At 32.4% G+C, this 26,312-nt stretch overlaps 1 protein-coding gene across 1 annotated transcript; it reads right to left on the bottom strand.

Annotated features, from left to right (window-relative positions):
* Positions 1-201: 201 nt before the first annotated feature.
* On the bottom strand, positions 202-26,102 carry LOC134701151 (probable serine/threonine-protein kinase pats1). Its single transcript, XM_063562295.1, has 5 exons — positions 25,892-26,102; positions 22,873-23,460; positions 18,362-18,513; positions 4,005-5,234; positions 202-264 (listed from the first exon to the last, which is right to left on the bottom strand). The coding sequence occupies exons 1-5, from the start codon at positions 26,100-26,102 to the stop codon at positions 202-204; spliced, it is 2,244 nt and encodes a 747-aa protein (XP_063418365.1).
* Positions 26,103-26,312: the final 210 nt, after the last annotated feature.

The raw sequence follows: 26,312 nt of genomic DNA on the forward strand, positions 1-26,312 counted from the left end.
TTTATTGAAAATAAATAAATATTTCCTAGGCTTAAACAAAAGAGAAACATTTTTAACAGGATATAATGAATCAATGATCTACTGGGGTACATTCGATTACGTACATTTCTTTGATATATGAAAAAAAAGGAAAATGGCTGACTAAGTGGAGGTACTTTCCTTATTGCGAATGAATCTTAATTTCAATGCAAATATTCTAGGTCAATTACCTATACTATTCTGTGGATTTTTTTCAGCCTGCTCTGTATTTAGTTTCGCCATTACCTGGAAAAGAAATGAGTAATTTTATTGAATGCAGCAAAAGAAAACATGAACAATTAAACGATAACGTTACGTGATGCAACTACATTGTCCTCTTTAGTTTCAACTATTCACACATTTTCATTGACAAGTAAACTCAAGATAAATTGATCAAACAAACTATATCATACAGTATTCATACTGATGTACTTTACTTGCTTGCATAGACAAAAGGGAGTTGTGTCTTTTGTAGACATAAAGACTTGTATTGAAAGCCGTACTTTGGTCTATTATTTACTTTTTGGGATACGATTGCTTTCAAGCAATCTGTAGAATTATACCGGTGGCTCAGAGCATTGCCCTCACGTCAATCGTTGTATTCTAAACATTAAGGAACATCTCAGATTCTTATGACTGTCTTGCTTTAAAAGGTAAAAACAAACAAATTGAAAAAGATTGAACTTAAACAACTTTCCTATAATGTTCTTTTCATAATCTTCATGTTTGAAAATTCCCTTGAATTATATGCGTGTTTTAAACAACACGGAAACTTAGAATTAAGCAGTATTTATGTTTATTATTTTTATAAATTTAGGAACACGATCAGAAGGATTTCCCAGTTTTAATAAAATGCGAGAGTTCTCTGAATTCCGATAAATCTATTTCTGTCATTTAAGAACTGAAGTGGAGTTTTTCTTATATGTTACCGTTATGAAACTGATATTTGAGATTGTACTTCCATAAAGGAATTGAGAACCACCTAGGTGTTAATAAACATTTAATATACGTTCTTGCTCGAGGGTTTGTTTTGGAAATTATGCGCATGCGTATAGTTTTCTTGAATTCAAGGGGATTTAGATTGCATGGTTGCTCTGGATTCTCCATTCAATTAATTAATTTATAACTCATGGGATCTTTTCTATGTATGTCTGCTATTAAAGGTTATTGTTGCTGCATAATTTTAAATCATATGCACCATTTAAATTAAAATAAATGTAGTCCTCATCGTAGAACACCCCTTCATGCGAAATAGAGTCTTCCATATCGTTTCGAGTTGTCTCCCTTCCGGAAGTAACTTCCGTGAATTCTGAATCAAAACAACAAGTTGAGTATTAGCTCGTTCTGTCAATAAACGTCGTAGTATATTAAAAACGACCGCATTTTAAACCGATACATGTGTACGGAAAGGAGTTTTGATTACTGACCGAAAGGAAATTAAATATTTAAAGAGTTAGGAATGGGGTTCCTCCTAGAATTAACGTAGGAAAATAGATGATAAGATACGAAGTGAAATACCTTCTCTCAGTCTGAGTCTCAGTGACTGCTGTGGAAAGCAAACTTGGAATTGATAGTACAAAAATAAAACATAGGCCTGATTACATTGTTCATACACTTTTATCCGTGATTGGCTATTTTGTAACTATTTTAAATGTGCAGTTGAATTAGTTTTGAAAATAATATTATCCAGCTACATCTGTCAATGAACAACGGCAATCGTATCCCTCAGAGCAATCTGCTCTTTGATGAAATACTGTGACTTGGTTAGAGATTTGTCTTATTAGCATTCTTACCACATCTTCTTATTTCAACAAAACGTGTCATATAGAAACAGAATCACTAAGAGGTATTTATATTTAAAAACTAATTTTAAACCTCGCCACCTTTGCATGTGCATGCCCTGAGCCCGGAACAGTAGCAGTAGTGCATTATGTTATCTTCCAATTAAACATTTCAGAAAAGGACGAGACATTCCTTGACATAACTATGGTTCATCAACTTTCTGTTTCAGACCACTAGTGACGTTTTTATAAAGTCTTATAGCACCTTAGCAGCAATTTTTCAACTTCAACAGCATATGGAATATACAGTTCCCAACTCATTAGATATTCAATAGTTTCAGCTGCTACTCAGACTTTATAAAACGTCACCAGTGTCTGGGCAGAAAGTTGATGAATCATCGTCATGTCAAAAAATGTCTCGTCTTTTTCTAAAAAGGTTCATCGGAAGTTACCAAGACATTTTTAGTAACATTTCGTATCAACTTCAAAAATAAAACAACATAGTCTTGAAGCATTGATTCTATGTTTTGGCATTTTTCATCATCTTGATAACTTGTTACAGTGTTCTTTTAATTTGACGTTGTTTATTTTTGAAACCTGTACTGTACAGTCAAATTTTTGTTAATACTTTTGGCTTTGCTAGGTATTGATACAACCTGTCATTGTGCTATGGTCCTATCTGTATTCTAGTCTTTCATTTTTGCTCAAATACATTGTCCATAAAGTGTCTTTATGACATTTTTGTTTTCCTTTGTTGATATATAATAGTTATGTAGCTCACATGGCACAAAGGTACCAAGTGAGGTTTTCTCATCGCATACATGGAGTATATACATCTGATAATATATACGATCATTCACATTGAATAAAATGCTTCAGTGAAAAAGTAGTATACTATATAAAGTGAAGGACACGGATGCAACACTAGTTCTACGAACATATATTTTCTTCACAGAAAGCTTCGAATATACGGATATAATTTAAAAATTACAATAAAGCCTTGTAGGGGTCCGAAGGTAATTGTATGTTGGTGACTTTTCGTTAGATTATATAAATTAACAACAACAAAAAACCCGGTTTATACTGAAGTTATGACCATTTAATGAATGTTAATGATTTTCACAAGTATCAAATCAGAGATATTTTATTAGTTAATTTTGACGAGACTGAACTTAACACTGAGTGTAAATGGGAATTATCATTTCTTTCTTTCGATTTTATGAATTTCTGCAAAAATAAAACAAAAATGATTGTGTGTTAATCCAACATTTTAGTGTCCACTGACATCGTTATAATACATATTCATAAGTTACTACCATCTGGTGCTACCTTCTATCCATTAGCTGGTGTCTTTTTTGCAAGATTGAATATCACACCAATGTGATTGTAATTGTCACTTATAAAGCTAAATACCAATAAAAAAATACATAACACATGTTCGTAGTTATCTTTAGTTGTTTGTGCTTATATGTTATACAACATGTAATACGGATTTTATTTTAAAAAAAAATTGTTTCGACTTTTTTGAATCGCTTCGACGAATGGGGGAAAAAAGATAACAAACGGCACAAATGGCATGTATGGTGAATATCGACATTAAATAATACGATTATTCAAAGAGTGTGTAAAGGGTAGTCAAATTACTTTGAAAACCATTATCTGATGATGAAGAGTTAGGTTTTAACGATAAAGTGAAAAGTATATTAATGGAAACAAAGTTCGTATTCGCGGAAGAGAAGAAAAAAACAACAGCGACATTAGTTGGTTACACTATCAACATAGAAGTAAAATTTTGTTAAGAATTAATTTAAAACACTAATATTTAACAAGTTTAATGTGCCATTAAACATGTAACAGATAAGCTATATTAGTTTACAATAATGCAAAAGAGAGGAAATTATCAAAACCTATTATATTTATTCATATTCCATATCATATTATTTGATGATACTGAATAAACTCATCATATATACCAGGACTAAATTTTGTATATACGCCAGACGCGCGTTTCGTCTACAAAAGACTCATCAGTGACGCTCGAATCCTAAAAAGTTTTAAAGGGGCAAATGATAGAGGTCTTCATTTACATTTACATTCATTCTCCATTTACAAAAGCAAAAAAAGCAACATCATTTTACAAACGTACAAGCAAGGCAATACAATATTAAAACAAAATCGAGAACTTAAACAACACATCCCACTTACTATGTCAGCATGCTGTAACCAGGTTTTCTCTAAGTCGTCTTTACTATGCCTTTCATTATGTTCAGAACAGACGTAGTGTCCATTTTCACACTTTTCACCAAGTTCTTCAAAGGTCATTCTGCCTTCTTTATTAGAGTAGTCACCTTTGCTACATTTTGCTTTTATATCGTAAGATATGCTCTGTCTTAATCTTTCCTTTAACTCCTCAATCTTTTTACATAGCTCTTCTAAAATAGTTCTATTTATGTTATCATCTACATCCGATAATGTCCATACCTGTAAGGCTATGGCATTCTTTGAGAAACAGATACATAACTTTCTGAGTCCAGTTTTATCTAAATTGACCAGTGTCTTTCCTCTATATAATGTTTTCTGTGCCTTTTTCTCACAGACTTCATATCTTGTAAAATAATAGAATAAAATGTGATTGAAATAAGCCAGGGGGAGAAATTTAAATTCAAGTATCAACCATGGTGAACAACTAAATCTACAGTTTTCCCCTTCAAACATGTTCCTAATACTATCGAGAGAAGTCGATTGTTGTTTAATCATACATGGCATATAGTATGAGTCTGGTATTGAGCTCGAATTGTCTTTGGTATCTTTAAACTTGGGTTTTACTAAAATATCAAATTTTTCCATTACATTAAGTATGTGAGTTTTATATTTTCCAAACTCTAACTCAGGTTCTTTTTCAAAAAGCCTATCAATTATGTCATCTGATAACTGTCCTGTTTTTTCCAGATGTTGCCAGTTAGTCGAGTTAACTATTGCATGATTTCGTTTGAATTCATGGTCATCGCATACTAGGCACCTGAAACATTTAACCAACCACTCTGGCTGTAAAATGATGTACTCATTAATGTCTTCGAAAAAAATAATGTTCCCAATTTTATGTTGGTAAGTGAGGAAAGGAAGAAGTTGTTCTTTTCCGATGAAAGTTATTTGGGATAATTCCACAATGTTCTGGAATGACAATATATTCTGTTTCGATTCATGTTTCAACACGCTTAACGCATTTTCCAGTTGAATCCACTGCGTTGGGAGTGCTTCCTCAAAGAACATCGTCTCTTTTGCAACTTCATAAATAGTGTCCTTCAATTTTTTACAGTCGAGTTCAAAAGATTCTGTGTTAGAAATAAAATGTATGCCTCTATTGTGATTAGCTTTATCTTGACCTCCAAAAATGCCTTGAAATCTGTTGATGTATTCTTTTTTTCTCATTTCCAACTGAAATAAAAATACCTTCGTCAAACCGTAAAACCTGTATACATGTCATAACAATGTACAAAATAGTACTGTGATATTATAGTGATATAAACGTCTCATAATAAGATTCTTTTTCAACAAGGAATTTTATCTCTTTGTATCTTTTTCCTGTACTATCAAAATCTTACAAACACACATAACGCCTATTAAGAACATACAAAACACACTAATCGACTGGAAGACGCGGGAATCTACAGGTTGCATTTCTGTAAATATTGACAATGCAATTTACCATAGGAACTCCTTTTTACGGCTTGAACGTTACCACTTTAACTATGAAGTTTTGAAAAAAAATCTTATCCTAGACTTCAAAGTTCATATGCACTTCAATTTTTTTCAAAGGTCAAAATATAGGACTGTGATGCATATTTTCAACGTGTATATGCCCTGAACTTTTCAGAGTTACAAAAACCACTAATTGCCATAACTACCCCTACCTCGAATGAAGGGTTACCACAGATTTCAATGTTAACAATATGCACATGTATATTTACTGGTAACATTCCCAATTTATGTCTCTAAGAGATTGAACACAAAGCATAACTGGGAACTAGTATATACAAACAATGTATTTTCTATGAATATTCTAAAAGAGGCTTGGTTTGAGAAACAGCTGTTTTTACAGAGTGCAACCTACATGCAAATCATATTGTACAAAGAATATCGTTAATGGTTATGTTAAAACGTTTTGCGTTGTGTTCCTTTTACAATACTTAAACTAGTGTACAAATATAGTACTTAATTCTGGCCAAGTAGACGTAAATGAACATACTCGTTTGTATACTACATATCACCTTGATATACACGTTGTAATTTAAAAATGTATTTCTTTATCTTTTGTTTTTCGTTTTTGTTGTGTGTTGGTTATTCCTCTTTTCTAAATAATTTTGAAAACAAAAAATGTAGTTTTGGTAAATAAATATATCCATTTAGCCTAATTAAAGGCAAAAGTAGATCAAAATGCATCAATCGAAAACAAACCCGGATTACAAACTAAAAAAAAGGAGAAACACATCAACTATAAGACGAAAACGCCAACATACATAGAAACGAATGTTTTGATAGCAATTGCCATATTCCTGACTTGGTAAAGGACATGTTAACAAAAATGGTGGGTTGAACCAGGTTTTATGGCTAGCAAACCCTCCTGCTAATATGAAAATATAACAAATATCGCTAAAATAACCAGACCACGTGTCAGAATTAAAGCACAAACACACAGACGAACACTCGCACAAACAATTAAGATATAAGTCGAATCCAACAAACAAACTGCAGAACAACTACAAACATTTTCAATCAACGACAGACAGCACACCAAGTAATACATATATGTTATGAAGTTAACATGAACTAAAGAGAATTATTCTCACGATTATCATCGGAATGCCGGTATTGAAAGGCATTTACTAATTAATTGGACTACAAACAAAAAGACATAAAATAGCTTCCAACAAAAACATAAAAAATAAACACATGAAAGGCAAAATGCCGAAATCGATGGGTCACTGTAAAAACTGTTAAAATATGGGAAAAAAAGGTTGGCAGGTAGGTGAAACTTACATAAATGAAGAGATAAATGGAAAATGAACAGATTGATGCCCGATTTATATCATTCCAAGGCCATCAGTCGGCACCAGAAGCGACGAAGAAGCGCATCAATTTTGGGTGGGCAAATATCCACTTTTTTTATATGGGACGAGCTCTGACGTCCACGGCCCCAGCTTGTCTCGCAAAACAGCCGTTGGACGTCAGAGTAATCTCGGACTACCGATATATGTGCATTGTATTGTAAAAAAAGTCAATTTTAATGAAGCAGACGCATACTACTTTCCAAAATATTTATATATTTATATTTTAACAATTGCGTAAAACTGTTACATTTTGAGGACAAAATGAGGTCTTACTTGACTAACTCCTTTGCACACTTCATGATCAATGAGCGCATTATAAGCGAGTTTTCGACTAGAGATACTTTCTCCTCTATATTGTTTGTTCCTAATTACACGTTTTACTTTTAATTGATGAAGCAAACATGTAGAAACAATGCTATACTGCTTTGTAAATCCCACGGATGGAAACGCTTGCTGAAAACAGCAATTACCTTGTTTAAGTGAAATACCATCAAACCATGGTATGTCACATCCGGTTGTATGCGAAAAAAAGTAGAAATATTCCCTTGAATTTGACAGTTGTAGGTAATTTATCCTACATTTTATTTCAGTAAAAGATTTCTCTGTTATAAACATATGTCTTGGGTATTTCAAATCACCATTATGTTCTTATTTTGGTATTTCTGTAGAATATTTTGTAATCTTGAGGTTACATGGTGACTGAACCATGTACACAGACAAAATAGGGGGAGAAATTTGATTGGTTAACTTCCAGTGATGGTTGTTTTCTTATATGCCAGGAAATGGTATGTGAACTTTTTGCTATGTTACTGGACAGAATAAAACTTTACTCATGCTTAGTATTTCTTTATTTGAAACGAAGAAAAATTCTACACATTTATGGGGAAAATGCAAATAAAACAAAGACTTATAGGGGAAAATCAATGGTGGTATTACACCTTTAGGAATTGTTTGGGACTAAATTGCAAAGTTTTTACCTACAACAATCGTATAGTCAATCTAAGGGTTTTAGTATATTTTCAGCCGTTTGCGCTGTGAAATCACTGATGACACCAATGACAAACTTTAGGTAACTAGGGCGTCTTAATTAGAATTGATTGAATGCTTTTGATAAGTTGTCAAAATGAAGTTTTCATCATACTTTTTTTTCAAAAATGTATTAAAAAGTATTGGTCATCGGACTTTTTTCACGCTACATGTTGTGCAAAATTGTAAGATATTTGAATAGATTATGCACGGAAAATCAAATTTTAATTGATAAAAAGAAAACGTATTATCGGAAAATTAAGATAAACTGTGAGAAAATTGCTCTTAATACATGCTTTCAGATAAGAAAAAGGAAAAAACAGGGTTACCGAACTTGTTTACTTGCTACATGTACATATCAAAATAGGTACATTCGAAAAACTTCCGATTTTAAAAATGAATCTATTTGAGTTATCTCCCCTTATTTTGCAAAGATGAAAATATTATAATCTAGCACAAACAAGGAGTTTTTGTAACTGACAAATTGATCAAGAACAAAAAATAAAATAAGCAGTTTACAATCAAAAAGAGAAGTTTATTGACAAATAAGTTTGTATCCATTTATTTCCTTTGATTTTCAAATAAATAACCACAACAACTTAGATGAGTTTTCACATCAATTATCATCATATCATTGATCTTGAGTTACTGAATCTCACCACATTTAACTAATTTATTATTAAGTTTAATTTTCAATTGGTTCAAATATTTCTGCATTTTGAAATCTGCTAGCAATATGTCTCATTTACTAAATTATTCATTTTAATTGTATATATTCGTTGGAGGTTTGATATATAACTAAAATCGATAACACGTGGAACAGGGTGACGATAAATACAGGGGGTCGCCTTTCTGCTATAATTATATACCTTACACAGAAGTGGACACTGTAAAGTATAAAAACAATTAATACCTGTTTAATTTGTTTACAGGGTGGCATTTCTAATTAGTTTGACGGATCTTAATTATATGTTTTGTTTACCTAACTGACCCCTAGTGTACTGAATACATGTATTTGATAAGATTGACAAAATGTGTACATGCTACTCAATATAATTCAATACATATATTCAGTAAACTATTTTAAATAGGGTTGATGTTTATTTAGCCTTGCCCGATGAATTTAAATTCTGGTTACCATTACCACTCTTGTAAAATCAGATGCAAAACTATTTGGAGAACTATTGAGACAGCTCGCTTGCAATCAAACAAAATTTCTTTTGTCAGTTCAGACTGTTCTTTGGTTGAAAATTTGTCTCAAATTTCGTTTAAAAATATGAAGAGCCCAAGTTCTTGTCCAACATTTGATTTACAAACAAATTATACTTCTTGTAAATCAACTTGTATATGAAAAAGTCGTTTGATCCAAATTTATTCTATGCATGCTAAGAATCAATTGTTGTATACTACCAGTTAGGATCATCTGACATTTGATGCAATAACGGTCGAGTTGAGTAAATACAGTACACTGCTATTATCTGTAGACTAAGTTTAATTTAAAAAAAACTGCATACTTCTAAGACCCGGAATTTGCCAGTTTGTACTTATAGGTCAGATTCATATAATTCAGTAGCTATATAGTAACATATTTACCAGACGATATAGAGATATAGGTATTAAGTCGGTTCTTAACATGTACTTGTGATTTGTTTAAACCGGTTTTGAAAAAATAAACAAACAAATGTCGAAATGTTCAGAGCATAATTACATCTGTATTTGGGTAGGATGATGCAAGCATACGATTTTCATTGCGTCTTACACTTTGAGAAGCAAATAATCTTGAACTACTTTTTTAGAATATTTTTTAAAAACGTCAATTATGAGCTAAAGGTCAAGTTGCTCGAGCATTTTTCTGAGGAAGTTTTAAACAATTTCAAAGAAATACATTTTACAGTGGGTTAGCTTTTATTAGTCTTAACCTTCCTATAGATTAACAATTCTTTGTTATATTTATAATTTAGAATCTTCATTGAAGATGGAGCACGAATGCGCAGTTAATTAGTTATATTGATAAGGCATCTGTATGCAAGATGGACGAAAGATACCAAAGGGACAGTCAAACTCATAAATCTAAAACAATCTGACAACGCCATGGCTAAAAAGGAAAAAGGCAAAAAATATTACACATGACACAACATAGAAAACTAAAGAATAAACAACACGAACCCCACCAAAAACTAGGGGTGATCTCAGGTGCTCCGGAAGGGTAATCAGATCCTGCTCAAAATGTGGCAACCGTCGTGTTGCTTATGTGATAACAAATCCGGTAAATAGTATAATTCGGTAGATCATATTCATGAAAGGGGAGGGGATTATAGTTACGACGTAAGGAACATATCCGATATCATTTTTGAAACGGGTATTCCATAACGGTCAACCAACTCGTGATGGTGTCCGTAAAATTGACGAAGGGATGATTTCAACTTCACCATTTGGAACTCTTGGTTTAATAGCATCCTTGTGAGCAGCAACCCGCTATTAAGAATATCATGATAGGAAACGCAAGCACAGGAATATCGTATCAATTGGGAGATATATACCCCGTATGCAGGTGCGGCTGGAATGTTGCTACTTAGAAAAGGAAAGTTCACAATTGGAAAGCTGAAATCATCTCTTTTGTCGTAAAGTTTTGTTTTCAATCGACCCTCATTGTCAATTTCTAGATGTAAGTCAAGATATGAAACCGACTTGACTGTATCTGTAGTATCCTTTATCTCGAGTTCAATGGGATAGATGCGTTCAACATAGTCACCAAATTTTGAATTATTTAGTGAAAGAACATCATCTATATAGCGGAAAGTAGAGTTAAAGGATATTGCTAACTTCTTATATTTCTTCCTCAGAAGTTTCCATCATGAAGTCAGCCTCATAATAATAAAGAAATAAGTCGGCTAGTAGAGGGGCACAGTTGGTTCCCATCGGAATGCCGACATTCTGTTGAAAAACACGTCCTACGAACGTAACAAATATGTTGTCAATCAAGAAATCAAACATCTTATTAATATCAGTTTCAGATAATTTTTTGTTTGAATCAGAGTGGTCCTTTACAAAGTAGGATGTATTCCTCCCTAAGACAAGATACTTGTATCTACGTTGGCCATTTTTCATTATGAAGCAAAGCAATACCAACTCTTTCAATTTGTCTCTTAGTTTGGAATGTGGAATACTAATGTGAAGAGTAGAAAAGTCAAATGTTTTAATACTGTTACAAGATGAAAGAGAATTAGATTGTATGTACTCTTAAAGATCTTTTGAATTTTTAAGTATCGACATCTGATTCACGGCACCTCTAGAATAGGCAGTTTCACAATAGCTTTGAAGCCCGTCTTTGATTGCTGATAAAATAGATGTTAAAATTTTAGAAAGAGGTTTCGTGGACCACATGGAACACCCAGCAATATACAAATTAAACAAACTCGCAATCCCGAGGTCCTGAATTTAAAAAAAATAAATCCCGAAATCCCGAAATTCAAAAAAAAGAATTCCCGGATCCTATTATTCAATTATTTTTTGTTGTACAGGGAAAAACACGTCATAAATTAAAGAAATGTCAGGGTAGAAACTTGTGATAAATCAAGCTTTAATATCATGAATATTGTCTAAATCTAATATGTTATGCTTCACCTAAAACAATTGCAACACTGGGTTTCTACATGTGTATATATGTTGTTGAATGCTTATTTGGTATAGGCTTGAAAGTTAGAACATTCACTGTTCTGAAATGTACCTGTATAATAATTTAAAAAAATAAGACGTAAAATAGATTTGTCGTTTCGAACTCTTATATGCATTCTGGCTAATATTTTCAAAAGTGTTTACAAAAAGTTGTGATTGGCTTTACACGTACGAAATATTTGAATTCCATCCAATGATGTGGCGTTATTTTCATTTTGGTGTACGAACAATGAGATTACCATTTACCCATATAGTCCTATATATAATTCGGGAAAAGGCGAATTACCTACCTGAACCTTTTTGTGTCAAATCGGAGACTGGAAACATGCATACATAAATTTAAAATCCTTTTGCTTTGACTTAAATTAAATTATCTAATATGAAAAAGAAGATGTGGTATGAATGCAAAAATGACAACTCTCCAGAAGAGAACAAAATGACACACACATTAACAACTTTAAGTCACGGTAGGGGCCTTGAACAATGAGCAAAGACCATACCGCATAGTCAGCTATAAAAGACACCGAAATTACAATGTGAAACAATTCAACATGTTCAAATGAGACAGGCACATATATTTACATACACACATAATGTAAGGGAGTTATTTTTATTTTGCAAAAACTTGTTATTTTGATAGTTGGTGAGTATTTTACAAAATGTTAGGTGGATATTGTTAAGTTTTTAACACATCTCTTTTCACAGAAGTTTTGCATGTAAGTTTGGATTACAAGATAATCATTGATAATTAGTCCTTCATATTTATATATGAAAAATATTTTTATCAGTAATACTGTTATACATGTACTGCATGCTTACTGGATTTTTTTTTGTGTACACAATTGTCAATTGTTACTTTTTGTATTACAGGTTCAAGATGACAATGATGAGAACAAAAATGCAAAGGATACTTGCCTTACATTTACATTGCAATACATGACTGCAGGATATATGAACAGAAAACATGGACAACAATGTGTAATTCACGGCAACATAACTTTTTGAAATTTAGTAAAGATAACTTTCCAACCAGAAGTTCCACAGTGTGATCATGGTGATGTCAAACAGCATGTTAAAAATAATTAAAAACAATATAGTAAGACTCAGCTTAAAGGTGAAAGGAGGACCCAGTTTTTGACGCCCACTTTTTCTTGCCTGTTTTTTCTGGACAGAAAGAAAGCCTCCATTTAAATAGAATGCAGAAAGTGACTGTTAAATTGTAAAATTAACGGAACCTACAGAATGACAGATGGAAACATGTGTAGAGAAAAAACCTCATGTAATCTATAAAGTAATTCAACATCTTGTAGCAGCCTCGTAGAGATCGTTCCACAGCAGTAAAAGATGGTCAAAGGTGACCAGTTCTAATTTCAACATGAACACAGACATGTCAGACAGAGATTAATCTCAACAATTACAATTTGATTAAAAAGAATGTGTGCACATACATTTTATACATGTACGTTGTACAATGTTGTACCTGTAAAGTGGAAAAATTACATGTGCAATTTATTACGGACAGAAGACCAACAAAACAGGGCTAAATGTTATAGATAACTGTAAATTTACATTATGTTCATAAGAACAGCAGTATCAACATTTGAACACTAACATCATCCATTAATTTTTTGTCAAGCATGTGTATCAAAACATTAATTTGATTAAATATTTCTATTCATGCAATGTTCTTACATGACAATTTCATGAGTAATTAGGCCAGTTTGATTTCAGATTTTTATGAAAGTTCTTGGATGTTTCATCATGTTCATCACAACTATTTATAGGTTACTGCTTTCAACAATGAGTAAAACCCTTTATCATTTGGATTTATACATACAATTACATTTGTACATGAGTTATGCTACCTTGAATACTCAAATTAACAAATAATGACAGACAGCAACTAAAAAAGGACAACATAAGCTTTAGCTCAAGCATGTTGAGAGACTGGCACATAAAATGTGACAAAGTAAATATTAAAAGAAGATGTGGTATGATTGCCAATGAGACAATAGTCATGTGATAGTAAACATGTTTTTGAGATGATCTACATGTACAGAGGTATGGGTACATACAAAACTAACATGGTTTCATTGCTAATGAGACAACTCTCCCTAACACGGGCAAGCAACTAAATGATGTAAAAATAAAAAAACTAAAGGTCAGTGTTAGGCCTACAACTACGAGCAAATTTTATACAACATAGTCATTTAGCTGAAATGCTCGGCCTTGAAAATTGTACTGCCTTTAACAATTGAGGGTGTTGCAGTACAAAATTCAATAAAAAGAAACCAGAAAAAAAAATCAACCTTGAGAAATCCTCAGAAAATTATGTAAATAATGACAAATATAACATGCAGTGGTGAATACAGGTTCAAAGTTTGAAATGCAGGTTGTTCAATAGAAGGTGGTACCATGTAATTTTAATTCTAATGTTACGGTAAGTATCATGTACATTCACCAGCTAAATTTAGGATTTTTATATTCTTGCAATATACATTGTATTTAAAAGAATCTACTACATGTATATGGTAAAGAGTGTCGGTCAACATGAATGACATGTAGATATCAATGAATACCAGCAATTGACGAAGTTCAAACTCAGTCATGTCTGTAGACAATGCAGAAAAAAGAAAAAAAAATATATATTAATAGCTCAATCAAACTTGATTGGTGTAAAACACACAAAACATGCACAAGGACTCATAAAGAAATATTTAAAGAAGTTAAACATATATAAAAGCAACAATCTGGTACATGTACTAAACATGAATCCCAGTAAAAGTTGAACTTGAAGTATGTTCCATTAGACTGTATTTGGACAGAACACATACTTTCAGTCGTGGTAAATATACAGATACATTGTACATGTAATCATAAGATATTGCCATTTCCATTATCACAATAAGACACAGATGAGACTTCTATCATTGTCTTTGCTTATTTATTTTTCTTCCGTAAAGTTCCATACCGCATATTGCCTATTGTAAACCACTCAAACACTACATGTACAGTACTGACAATTCAGAAATAATTGAATGCGAATAATGTGACTAGGTAAATATCGCAATAATAAGAATTTGCATTCTTAAACATTTGTAACTGAAACATGCACATTTATGAGGAATTATTAGAAATCTCAATAAATAAATATTTTTTAGTGAAATTGAGAATAGAATTAGGGGAATATGCATGTCAATGAGACAACCCAACCAAAGAGCAAATAACAGCTAAGAAATCCATTCTTGAATAATTGCAATAATAAATGATCATATACTAGAAATAATGTATAAGATGAATGCAAAACTTTCAGTACTAGTATTTACAGTTTTAAAAAAAATTGCTGGGTATCCTGATTTTACATGTTTTATAAACTGATTTTATTTTAAGTTTATCCACATTTTTTAAAGAGGGGCCGAGTCAACAAGAAACATGTAACAGTGGCGGATCCAGAAATTTTCATAAGTAGGGGCCCACTGACTGACCTAAGAGGGGGCCAGCTCCAGTCACGCTTCAGTGATTCCATATATAAGCAACCAAATCCCCCCCTAGATCCGCCTATGTGTAAACAATACATGGTCACACAAAAGACTTTAATGCAATTTGTCTTGTATATCAAATAAGGAGATGTAGTATGATTGCCATTGAGACAACTATGCACCAATCACATGTTCTAATGACAAAGCTATATAATTAAGTAATTACACTGTAGGAAAATACCTCCTTTGACAATGAAAAAAATCATACTGAATAGTGTCAATAGTGGGTTTAATATGGCTTGAACAAAAAAAAATCAATTGAGAAACTTAACAGTCTAATGTATAAAAAACAGATACATGTATGTCAACAGACATGAACCAAATTAAAGCAAGCCACTGTCCCTTTAAAACTGTAAAACACCAACACAAAATATTTTTTTTGGTCACAAAATGAAATGTGATGTTTGATATACATGATATATGTACACAAAATACATGATGGATGAAATGTAATTGCATGCCAGTACTGACTGGGACATCACTTTTGGAAATGAATATCCTTGCCTAGTAAGTTGGAACCCAGTCCCCCTTTACTCTGGGTTAGGACCCCCCTGTCTTTTTTCAAATGGCTGGATCCGCCCCTGACATATATATATATAGAACTCAGACAACCAACATATACACCATAAGACTACTTTTTTAAGTTTAAGCGACCAAATTTGCATAGAGATTGGTATTACAAATTATTTATGAAGGTGGAACTTCACTTTTGTCAGTCTCTTTTTCCAGGAAAATTCGACATTCTACATACAGTTGAAACCTGAAGAAGTGCGTCAAACACGCACAACTTGTTTTACTATCGTCGGTTACTACAAAGGTCAAATGATTTCAACGGATATTGTCAATAAGATCAATTTATGTTGAGGTTTAATAATGTAAATACTCCAGCATCGTCAACTGTAACAACAGAGTTGCGGTTCTTTGATGATTGTTCGAGTCGTCAGTGCGCTTGAATGACATAGACAATTTATCGAAACCATAGAAACGAAATCTAAATTCACAAAAAGCGGGTTACCAGAGACGATATTTCTCAAAAAAGTCAACCGAAATAGAAAGCTATAGTTATAACCTAATAGAAAAGTGCTGCGCGCTTAATGAATATGAAACTGTAATCAAATTGAGAACGAAACTGTGTACAAATTTAACGTTATATGCTGCCGGGCAAACTACAAATATTATTTTAATTTAATATGTTCACTTTTGGAAAATCGCGCAGCACTTTTAAGCAACGGGAAAGCACAGGGATTCGTTTAAAAAAAAGTTTGTTGATTGTTATTCAGTGTAGTAACCCGCTTTTTGCCAATTTGATTAAGGCATTTTACCCCTGTGGAAGTCACGTGACCTAGGCGATCATGACCAAAATTTCGGTTTACTGAATCCTTACTACATGAATATATAAATTCAACAACTATGATTTATGAATTGTTGATAAAACAATTTTATTCTTGAAATATCATATTTTGCCCTTATTTACGTTTAAAAGTGCCTTAACCTACCTGCGTGGCTTGACAAGTCTGTGACTAGCAATATCCGAAATTATAGCTTCAAGTTTGTATATGTTTGATTGAGGGTTTGTAACAGTGGATTCCAAACATAAATTGAACAGAGAATGCAGTATTGAAAGGGGTAATGAATAAAATTTCGTGCGAATGTGATGAATACCTAGCGGCTTTTGTATAATGGTAGCACGTCATTAATAGAGACATCATGCAGAGAAGGTGATGTATAATGACGATGACCATGACTGCGTCTACGTCGAGGAGTCGAGTTGAAAATATTCATCACATTCACCGAGTTACACGAATAACTAGATATAATACCTATACCATCAATTTTGTCGTTATAACCATAAGGTGTCGCAGTTCCCAATTGTCTAATCCAGTAGTCTTCCTTTTGTCTACGGAGAGTCGTTGAAAAATTAAGATTGTTAGAGCTATGGCATATCTTTGTGTTACTACGAACTGTCATGGAAACGATGGAATGATCGTGCTGATTGAAATGCTGGTGTAGAATGTCGTTAGCATTGAGGTTAATGTCTGATCTATGACCGCACATACGTTTGTTTAGCCTTCTTTTCGTTTCACCGGCGTATACCATGTATACCAATCCGCAAGGGTTGCACTCTAATCCGTAGACGACATTTATCGATTTACATGCAAGAGTTACATTCCTTTGTATTACGTGGCGATTTGAAAAAAAGTTAAGCGAGTTTTGTCTCTCTTAAACAGGTTCATTATTTTATAAGTAAGTATAGGTTTCTAATATAATTTTGAATAATTACAAATTTTATTATTCAATATATTTCAGTTTTTGTTATTGGTGTATCAAAAACATTGATGTACGAATATAATTTCATAAATTTGAAACGTTTAAAATGATCACATACCAATATAAAGAACCATTCATAATTTTAGAAACAGACTTTCAACGGAAGTCGAATTATTTATTTCCCCTTCATGATAGATTGATGGGGAAATTAACCAGAGTTATCTCATAATAATATCAGAGAGGTACAAGCATGCAATTTCAATTGTAGCTTATTTAACGTTAAAACAATTTTCCACTATAAACCGAATGTAACTTTATACAAATATAAGGACTGTGTTAACAAAATCTACAAATCTTAATAGATATTATAAATTTTTATTACAATAGATTAATATGCTATATATAGCTGGTCATCTAACTTATAAAATATCAGACTTAATTCTCTACACCAAAAGTTCAATTGACTGTTTTTATGATTGATAAGTCGACTCAATATTGATACTAGTAATAACATTTAAATGAAATTGGTGAACCTGTCAAAGAGACAACAACCCGACCAATTAGCAATCAACAGCCAATGGGTTACACATAGTTTGTATCCAATTATGATAATCATAATCTTTATTACACATTTGTTTGTTTCAAGAACATTTCCATCCGTAGCTCCTGTTTATCAATGTTCTTCCGTTTTGCCTATGTTTTGATCAAATTTGGTAAATAGCCGTTATCACATTGCGTTTGCATTTTCATTTCTATAATGCTACTTTTAGAAGGTTGTAAATAACCAATATTTTTATCCTGCAGTTATATTTTTTTTCGGTAAACTTCCATTATTAAATTAACACGAACAATACCTTCTCTTGTAAACGTCTGTTTATATTCAGACATAAACAAATATGTGAGAAAGCAACACAATGCATGTATCGATATAATCGTCATACTGTACCTTATGTGGTTTATACTCGTCAATATGAGTGCACACTACAATAACTGGTGGGTATAATCTATGTTTTGGATACCCCTTTGGTATATTGGTCTTCTTTTCTGGAGAACTCGTACTCAAACAATGAATACTGTCAAACCAAAAGTCAATGTATTCTGAAAAGAAATAAAGAAATTGCTGAACTTTTTATTTGTCGTCTTTTATCTGTGTGATAGCCAGTATACAATTAGGATACATGTCACTCTTTCTTTAAAACGGCGGAACTTGTTTGAAAATTTTAATATATTTTTAAGGGTAAAAAAAGTTCAAAATCTAATCCAAGATACATCATTTCCGTGGTTGGTGTTTGTTGATGTGTTACATATTAGTTTTTTTTGTTTATTATGTTGTACATCAATCAGGCTGTCAGATTTCTCGTTTGAATTGTTTGACAATTTTCATTTCGGGATTTTAATGTTTACTATGCGGTGTGGGTTTGTCTCCTTTTTGAAACCCGTACGGGGACCTATAATTGTTCTCTTTTCAATTTGGTTTTTGCGAAGAGTTGTCACCTTGGCAATCATGATTTTTTTTTATATATTTCTTTATGATATTTATTTCGAACGTTCGACAGTATTTGGTGTATGCTTTATAATTATGTTATCTCTTTGTGTTTAAAGTCGTTTGTAATCAAATATAAACTCAGTTATTTGTATATAATAGTGAAGTCACGTTATCTGTACATGTGCAGAATCCCTTATTTCGGTCATAAAGTGTTGATTATTATAAATCATATGGATTACACAGTGATACATATTATTGTGTGCGTGCAAATCTCTTCCTGGCTTTCTACAATTGTTTGTAATAATAAATAGTTGGTTTAGTTTGCATTGTTTGTGTGACGCTATTAAACCGACAGTTAAACATCAAAATTGAAATAATGTAAAATCAATCAAATAAAAGAAACAGCATATTCCCCAAAAAAATAAATGAGTAAAATTATAAGTATATGCAGAAAAAGTTCAGAAAAAATAGTAAATTTAAAACTATATGAAAAAAGGAATAAATACAAATATAAACAACATTAAAAGATTAATAAAAACTAAACACCGAAAATACTTTAAAAATGAAATAAAATATCAAACACATTGTTGAATAAATATGATAAATATTTGAATATATATAATTACTAGTGCTACTAATGCTAACGCAAAGCATACGATACATTAGTTTCGGCCTCGTTTGTGAAATTACCGACTAAGGCCGTGTTCACCCCAAACGCCGTGTACAGTAAACATGTTTACAATTAGTTTAATGTTATGTACATGGGTTTCACATTTAATTTGCTCACATCTATACACCTGGTATAATTACCTGTGCATCTGTTTTGTTTACACTTATAAACTATATGTTATTTGATTGTTCATTACATAGAATTGAATTAAAATTTATTGGATCATTTTTCTGGCATTAATGAAAGCCATTTTGAAGCTTTGCACCTAAACATTCGATAAAGAGCACTAATCCCTGGAACCCGCCACTTATTACATAATACATCACGTAGACTACAAATGAAAAAGAAGGATTGCGATGTTTAGGGTGTTTTAGTAATTCATTTATGAGCGAATTGGTGAGTGACCAGTGTCATTTTTTTCTGTCAATGTAAATTCGGGAAGACATTTGTCAAATTATTTATGTGTTTATAATAATGATACTTTGAGTCTGGATTAGGGGTTCAGGGAATGACCATTCAACTATAAGAGAGGTTGTGTTTTTTTACTATTAAACAATATTCTGATCCTAACATTGATAAACTCATATTTTGTTCAATGAGGGGAACAAATTCTGATCCAGATTTTCCAAAAAACTTAAAGGGTTAAAAGTGGAACAACGTTATTTGATTGGTAGCTTTGAAAAAACTAGATAAAAATGTTCATGCAATAAATTAATTCGTGTCGAAAATAAAAACCACAAGAGTGTTGTTCTTGCCTTGATTAGAAGCGTTAATCATCGTGCTTTTAGTTTGTGTATCATATTAAGTCAAGCTTCAGGGTTCAAAAATTCGTATTTCTTATGGTTAAAACAACAGATAATGTCCTATGGTTAGATAACCGTCAATTGCAATCATCTAATGTAAAATTTATAGAAATCACACGACAGGTGTCACATCAGGATAAGATTTCCTAACCAATCAGGAAAACCTGTAATAAACCAAGGTTTTAACGGGGCTCGTATTGCTCAGGTTTTTTTTTTAAGAGATTGACATTATTACAGTTCAATATCTGTTCATTGATACAGTTCTTCGCCATCATATTACATGGGTTATTAATACAGGTCAACATTTAGTAGCGTGTGTGTCCACCATTAGTGCTGATGGATGAATGTCATTCAGTTTTCTTTGAATGTCGTCCCAAATATGTTCTATCGGGTTTAGGTCCGGACATAAAGCGGGAAATCATGTGTTAGTTTGATAGCAAGTAAATTGTAGCACGACATGTGATTCTAGAAATTGATCGGGCTGCAATGACACAAATTTCCTCTACCAAGTCAAAGATTCTACAAGATAACAAGCCCTTATTTATAGTTCAAGTCATTTCCGCCTCAAACTAGAATGGTTGGACATCTCTTTCTCTATCATGCAGTTATCTGCATATCTTTTGCTATGTATTCTCAACATCCGTGTCGTGGCATCAGTACTGCATCAAACAGATAATGATGACAAATCTGTTAAATACCCTTAATAAGGCACGGATTCAACGTGAATATCATTATCCTTACATTTGACCCTTACGGACCCAGAGAAACCAATATAATGAAGACCGAATAAATGATCGCAGTCAGCGGAGATTTCAACATGATATAAGCATCTTTAAAGGGAATTTAAACCAAAATAAACAGAAAAAGATTTTAATCATTATGTGAGTTTTCAAAAACTACGACGTTTCTTTTGCGGTTGTGACGAACTTCATTATGTGATTTTTATATTTTATTTATTATTTGCTTATAATTCACAAACTGTAATTCATGAAAGGCAGCTCACTATCTTATTTTCATGGTTTATAAAGGTATGTATAAATTTCACCCTGATTGGTACCCTAATCATTCATTTAAGCGGCAGGTAAAAATCATGTGACAAGTAGCAAATGGTTTTTTCATACAGGTAAAGTGGTTAGGCAGAGTACACCTAGATTTTGATGTGAATAGACGTTTTGTCTGCTGCAGTTCTTATATTTGATGATACCTCAGAATTGTCAATTCAGGACATGGAGTTTGACAGGACAATATAATGAATTAGCTCAGGTAAGAACATTTATTTATATTTTTGAAGGTGTTATCATTTACTTGTCATTCTGACATATCAAACAGACCCGGAGACTTTTCATGCACGTGGCGGTCGATTTATGGTTTGAAATCTTGTTTTTATTTGATTATAAATTTATTTGGGGTTCAATTATTTGTTTCAGGGGTTGGTTGGTGCAGTTTTAATGCTCAGTTTTGGAGTGGCAACGTTTAAATGGTCAGACAGCGTATGTCCCGTTTATTGACAAAGATCTTCCCCAATTCCAGTTGTGAGGTTTAGTTTAACGTATCATACAACGGCCAATATAAATGTTATGTGGCAGAAATAACGTATTTGAGTTTATAGAAGCTGTGGTTAATTTCACCGGAAGTTGGTGTTAGTTTTACCGGAAGTCCGTGTTTGATTTACCGGAAGTTGGTGTTAGTTTTACCGGAAGTCCGTGTTTGATTTACCGGAAGTCCGTGTTTGATTTACCGGAAGTGGAATATCAATATAGAAGCTATGCAATTAGTGAAATATATTTTATAAGTGAATATATAGTGAGCCATACATCTTGTTGATGTTACAAGTGTATACAAGTCAATATTAAATAGTGAAAAGTTTAATAAAGTAAAAGTTTAGAATAATTCAATCTGAAATTATTTGATGTTCCAAGCGACGTCCTAGATTTTGACCGCAAACAGTGTATGATCAAATGATGATAGCAGATGTGATGAGACATTTTTTGATTAGTTTCAATTTATACTTACTAACATTTCAGTTGTTTATTTTGTTTATTTGTATTCATTTGCATGTTATAATTATGCTTAGTTTTATTTGATTTTGTTTAGTTTTGTTTTAGTAAAATATTATTTTTTACTTGTGTTTCTATGAATGTTGGCCAACTGACAATCCGATTATCTTATGTCTTTACAGCGGTTCAGTATATATTACATTTGATTACTGTATCATATTTATTATTTTTATCATGTCCACGTTGAATAAGAAGGAATAATCATTTCAGATTTGTTATGCTTTATTTATTTTAAAATACGAGTATTGTTTGCAAATAGTTTAGGGCTTTTTTGTAAACCAACATGCTTCAAACGAAATCTTTTATCAAAAATGTATTTGTTGTGATTGTATGTGTATTATGACAGGTTGACATCCTTTTGACTCAACCTAGAAGTTCAGCCATTTTTTTAAATCAGGATCTTGTTTTAACCTTTTATTGACGAAGATTGTTACATCTTACCTTCAATTGAATCAAAGTCTGTCTCATCTCCTGTAGCTGATATGTCGTCAGATATATTTGTAACAAGAAGATAGATAGCATGTGGATTTAAAAACGTTTGATGTGTGGCATAATAGTCTTTCTGACCTGCAAAATCCCAGAGACCACATTCTACTAAACTCTCAGATGTCATTTTGTTTTGATCTTTCTTGATTTTTAAAAGAATTTTATCCATTTGTTCGGTAATTGTTTTCATCATATCGTCAGTTTTTACTAAATCGTCGGCTTTTTTTATATCTTTTGACAGAACACCAACATTTTCGTTAGGTATGTCAGTTTCAGACTTTTTTTCAACGATGGTAACATTATGTCCTATGTTTACTTTGTTTTCACCTGTCAATGATGGTTCTACTGTATTTGTACCTGGTGATGCAATTCTTATTCTATCTTTAGTTGGGGATTTATGTTCTTGTTTTGAAATATTTGCTTCTTTTTCTGTGTTATCTCCGTCACATGGAATTCCTTCACTATTAACTGGTTCGCTTTGCTTTGGTTCTTTACGAACAGTCTCTTGTATCCTTTTCATTATTTTATCCCTCTCAGTTTCAACTGTAATACGTTTTTGACAATATAGACATGCATGTAACATGATTATGGATAACTTTAGATATTGCTTGTGTAATGAAAATATAATAGATATGAATTGTCCACGCCGGACTTTTAATATAAAAAACAAGCTCGAACTAATATTTTTACGCAAAGTCACTGAAATAACAATTTATTTAAAAAATGTTGCACAAAACCCTCAAGAATACAACAGTCAAATTATTTGAAAGAACTATGAAGCTGTGTTCAAAACAAACTGTGTTATGATGTGTCACATAATCTACTCATTATAATATCGCAAATTATCAGACTGTAATCTTTTGATGACGATTGTAAGGGCTGTCACAATGATACTCACCAATATTTGACGCATTCACTCTCTCAACAAATTTCTTAATTTTTGCGATATAACACAACTTTTTTTATTACTCATTACTAGGAATTACTTATAATTACTCATTATTACTAGAAGTTACTTAAATTTTACTAGATATGTAAATAGTTACTTGAAACAAGTAATTGTTTTACTGAAAATGTGTGACTATCAAAAAAAAAACTTGAATTAAAACAAATACTGATAACAATTTTACTCACATGAGTAAATGAAATACTTAGACCTTATTTTTAAGTAATAACTAACTGTGTTAATTAAAAAGACATTACTTAGATTAAGTCTTATATTCAATACACATTTGAATTTAAGAGATAACTGTATTGTATTTGAAGCTTTAAGGACGTCCATCGGTAGTTTTACTGTCGCAAATTTAGTTTACCTGGCGACGCGGAGCGGAGACAGGTAAACGGGTATTTGCGACAGTAAAACTACCGATGGACGTCCGCAAGGCTTCAAATACAATACAGTTATCTCTATTCTAATGCAAAACAAGTTCATTATTAAATTTCAATCATTATTTCAGTGTAAAATCTTCATTAAAGAAAATTCCGCGAAAAAATGTTATCTTCTTTGGTCCCTACACTAGGTGACGTCATAGTTATGCTTCCGGCGTCAAACATAAACACCGGGCGTTTTATGGCTTCTGTGCCGCTTCAAAATGTAATAAAATTTGATAAAAAGGAGATTTTTAAGCGCAACAAGTGAGTTTTTTTGTTTATTATTGTAGAAATAGCATGTCAATACATTCCGAAATTCAAAATGTCGGCTTCCCTAGTTACAGACAAGGAGATAGAGAATTTTACGCTTGCTGTCATCCAATCAAAACAATTGTTACAAAATAATTGCATTAAAATTTCTGTTACAAAGAAGATAACACATTTTCAATAGAATGTACTGTGCCGCACACAACACTATATATACAAAGTACATTGTATGGAAAGTGTTATGCAGTGCTAAAAATATATAATACAGAATAAACATGGAATTTCATGCACAATAAATCATGCAAATTAAAAAATGCACATAATTCAAATAATTCAAAATTGAAAAAAAATAGCCTGTTTTTAGATTTTACTTTGAAATGCTTGAACGAATTGATTGGAATTACTAAGTATCACTAGTTATTACCTAATATCGCAGTCCAACTAGTAGGCTAGTTACTACGATTTGTGAGAAAAATGCAATTTTTTTTATCGTAGGACGATCGTGTAAATCGAAGTAAGGTCGTTTCACGTTCTTGTTGAGGTCTTCAAGATCGCGGTGAGCGTGACTAACTTTGAACAAAACAATCGTGGTAGGGTCGTGGCGAAATCAGGTCGTAGTAGAAGAGTAGTAAGTGAGAGTGCACTAAGGTCATAGAAAGATTGCAAAGGTCGCTGTACCATCGTAGCAGGAGCGTATTGAAAGCGTGATTCTATTCGGAGAGACTGCGCTACGATCTAACAGCGACGTTATTACGACCTCACTACGACCATCACGTTCTCATCCTGACCCAACTACGCTTCCACTACGACTATATCACGTTAACACTGCACTGTTAAAGACCACAGCACGCCCTTACCGTCCTCGTCACGCCCTTCTTACGACCTGACTACAATGTATGTTCATACTACGACCATCGTTGTTTTTTTCAAATAAAACATATTAAATCTCTCCAGGTTTTGTTTGTCTGTATTTAATAATACTTTGTGTCCATTTTCTATAGCGACACAACCATGCTTCTCGTTTTTGTTTAAATTAGACCGTTGGTTTTCCCGTTTGAATGGTTTAACACTAGTATTTTTTGGGTCCTTTATAGCTTGCTGTTCGGTGTGAGCCAAAGCTCCGTGTTGAAGGCCGTACCTTGGCCTATAATGGTTTACTTTAATCCCATAATTGTTTCGAAAGGGCCCGTTTTGTAGGGTACATATTTACATGTTTTATTTTTTCTGCTGCTGATAATATGCAATATGCTAGCGCTAATTAAAAAATGAACGGTAGATGCAAATCCTTGTCATATTGTTATTCAATTTGTAATAGGGAGTAAACATTGCAACTTACCTTTTCCAATAACCCATTTACCATCAGTTGTTCTTATTTTGCATTTTGTAACAATATCGATTCCATCCGTGCTGTTTACTTTCATATTAGAATTTCCAACTAATCTACGTACAAGGCTCGACTTGCCAACTCCTTCTTTACCAATAACCTGAATTCTAACATAACGTCTTATTTCTGTACCGTCTTTGATTGCTGCTATACGTTTATCCATGCTTTGTTTTTTTATTTCTAAAAATGATACACAATGTTAAATCATAAACGATCTGATTTGAAATTGGACGACAAAAGGCAGTTTTGCCAACACATTGTAGAAAGAACAGCAACCGAATTCAATGGAACATAAATGAATTCATTCTTAACAAATTTCTGCCTTTTCATGTTTGTGTAATTATTTATATAATAATGTTTTGTTTAACTTTGA

This window comes from Mytilus trossulus, unplaced genomic scaffold, assembly GCF_036588685.1.
Source record: "Mytilus trossulus isolate FHL-02 unplaced genomic scaffold, PNRI_Mtr1.1.1.hap1 h1tg000233l__unscaffolded, whole genome shotgun sequence".
Classification (NCBI taxonomy): Eukaryota; Metazoa; Mollusca; class Bivalvia; order Mytilida; family Mytilidae; genus Mytilus; species Mytilus trossulus.

What these genes read in the sequence shown, in the direction of transcription:
- LOC134701151 (XM_063562295.1), bottom strand. Translation starts at nt 26,102, where the DNA reads ATGGATAAACGTATAGCAGCAATCAAAGACGGTACAGAAATAAGACGT. An exon ending in TAAATGGGTTATTGGAAAAG is followed by an intron (nt 23,461 to 25,891) that starts GTAAGTTGCAAT and finishes AACGTATTACAG; the next exon opens with TTGAAACTGAGAGGGATAAA. An exon ending in AGACTTTGATTCAATTGAAG is followed by an intron (nt 18,514 to 22,872) that starts GTAAGATGTAAC and finishes ATTTCTTTTCAG; the next exon opens with AATACATTGACTTTTGGTTT.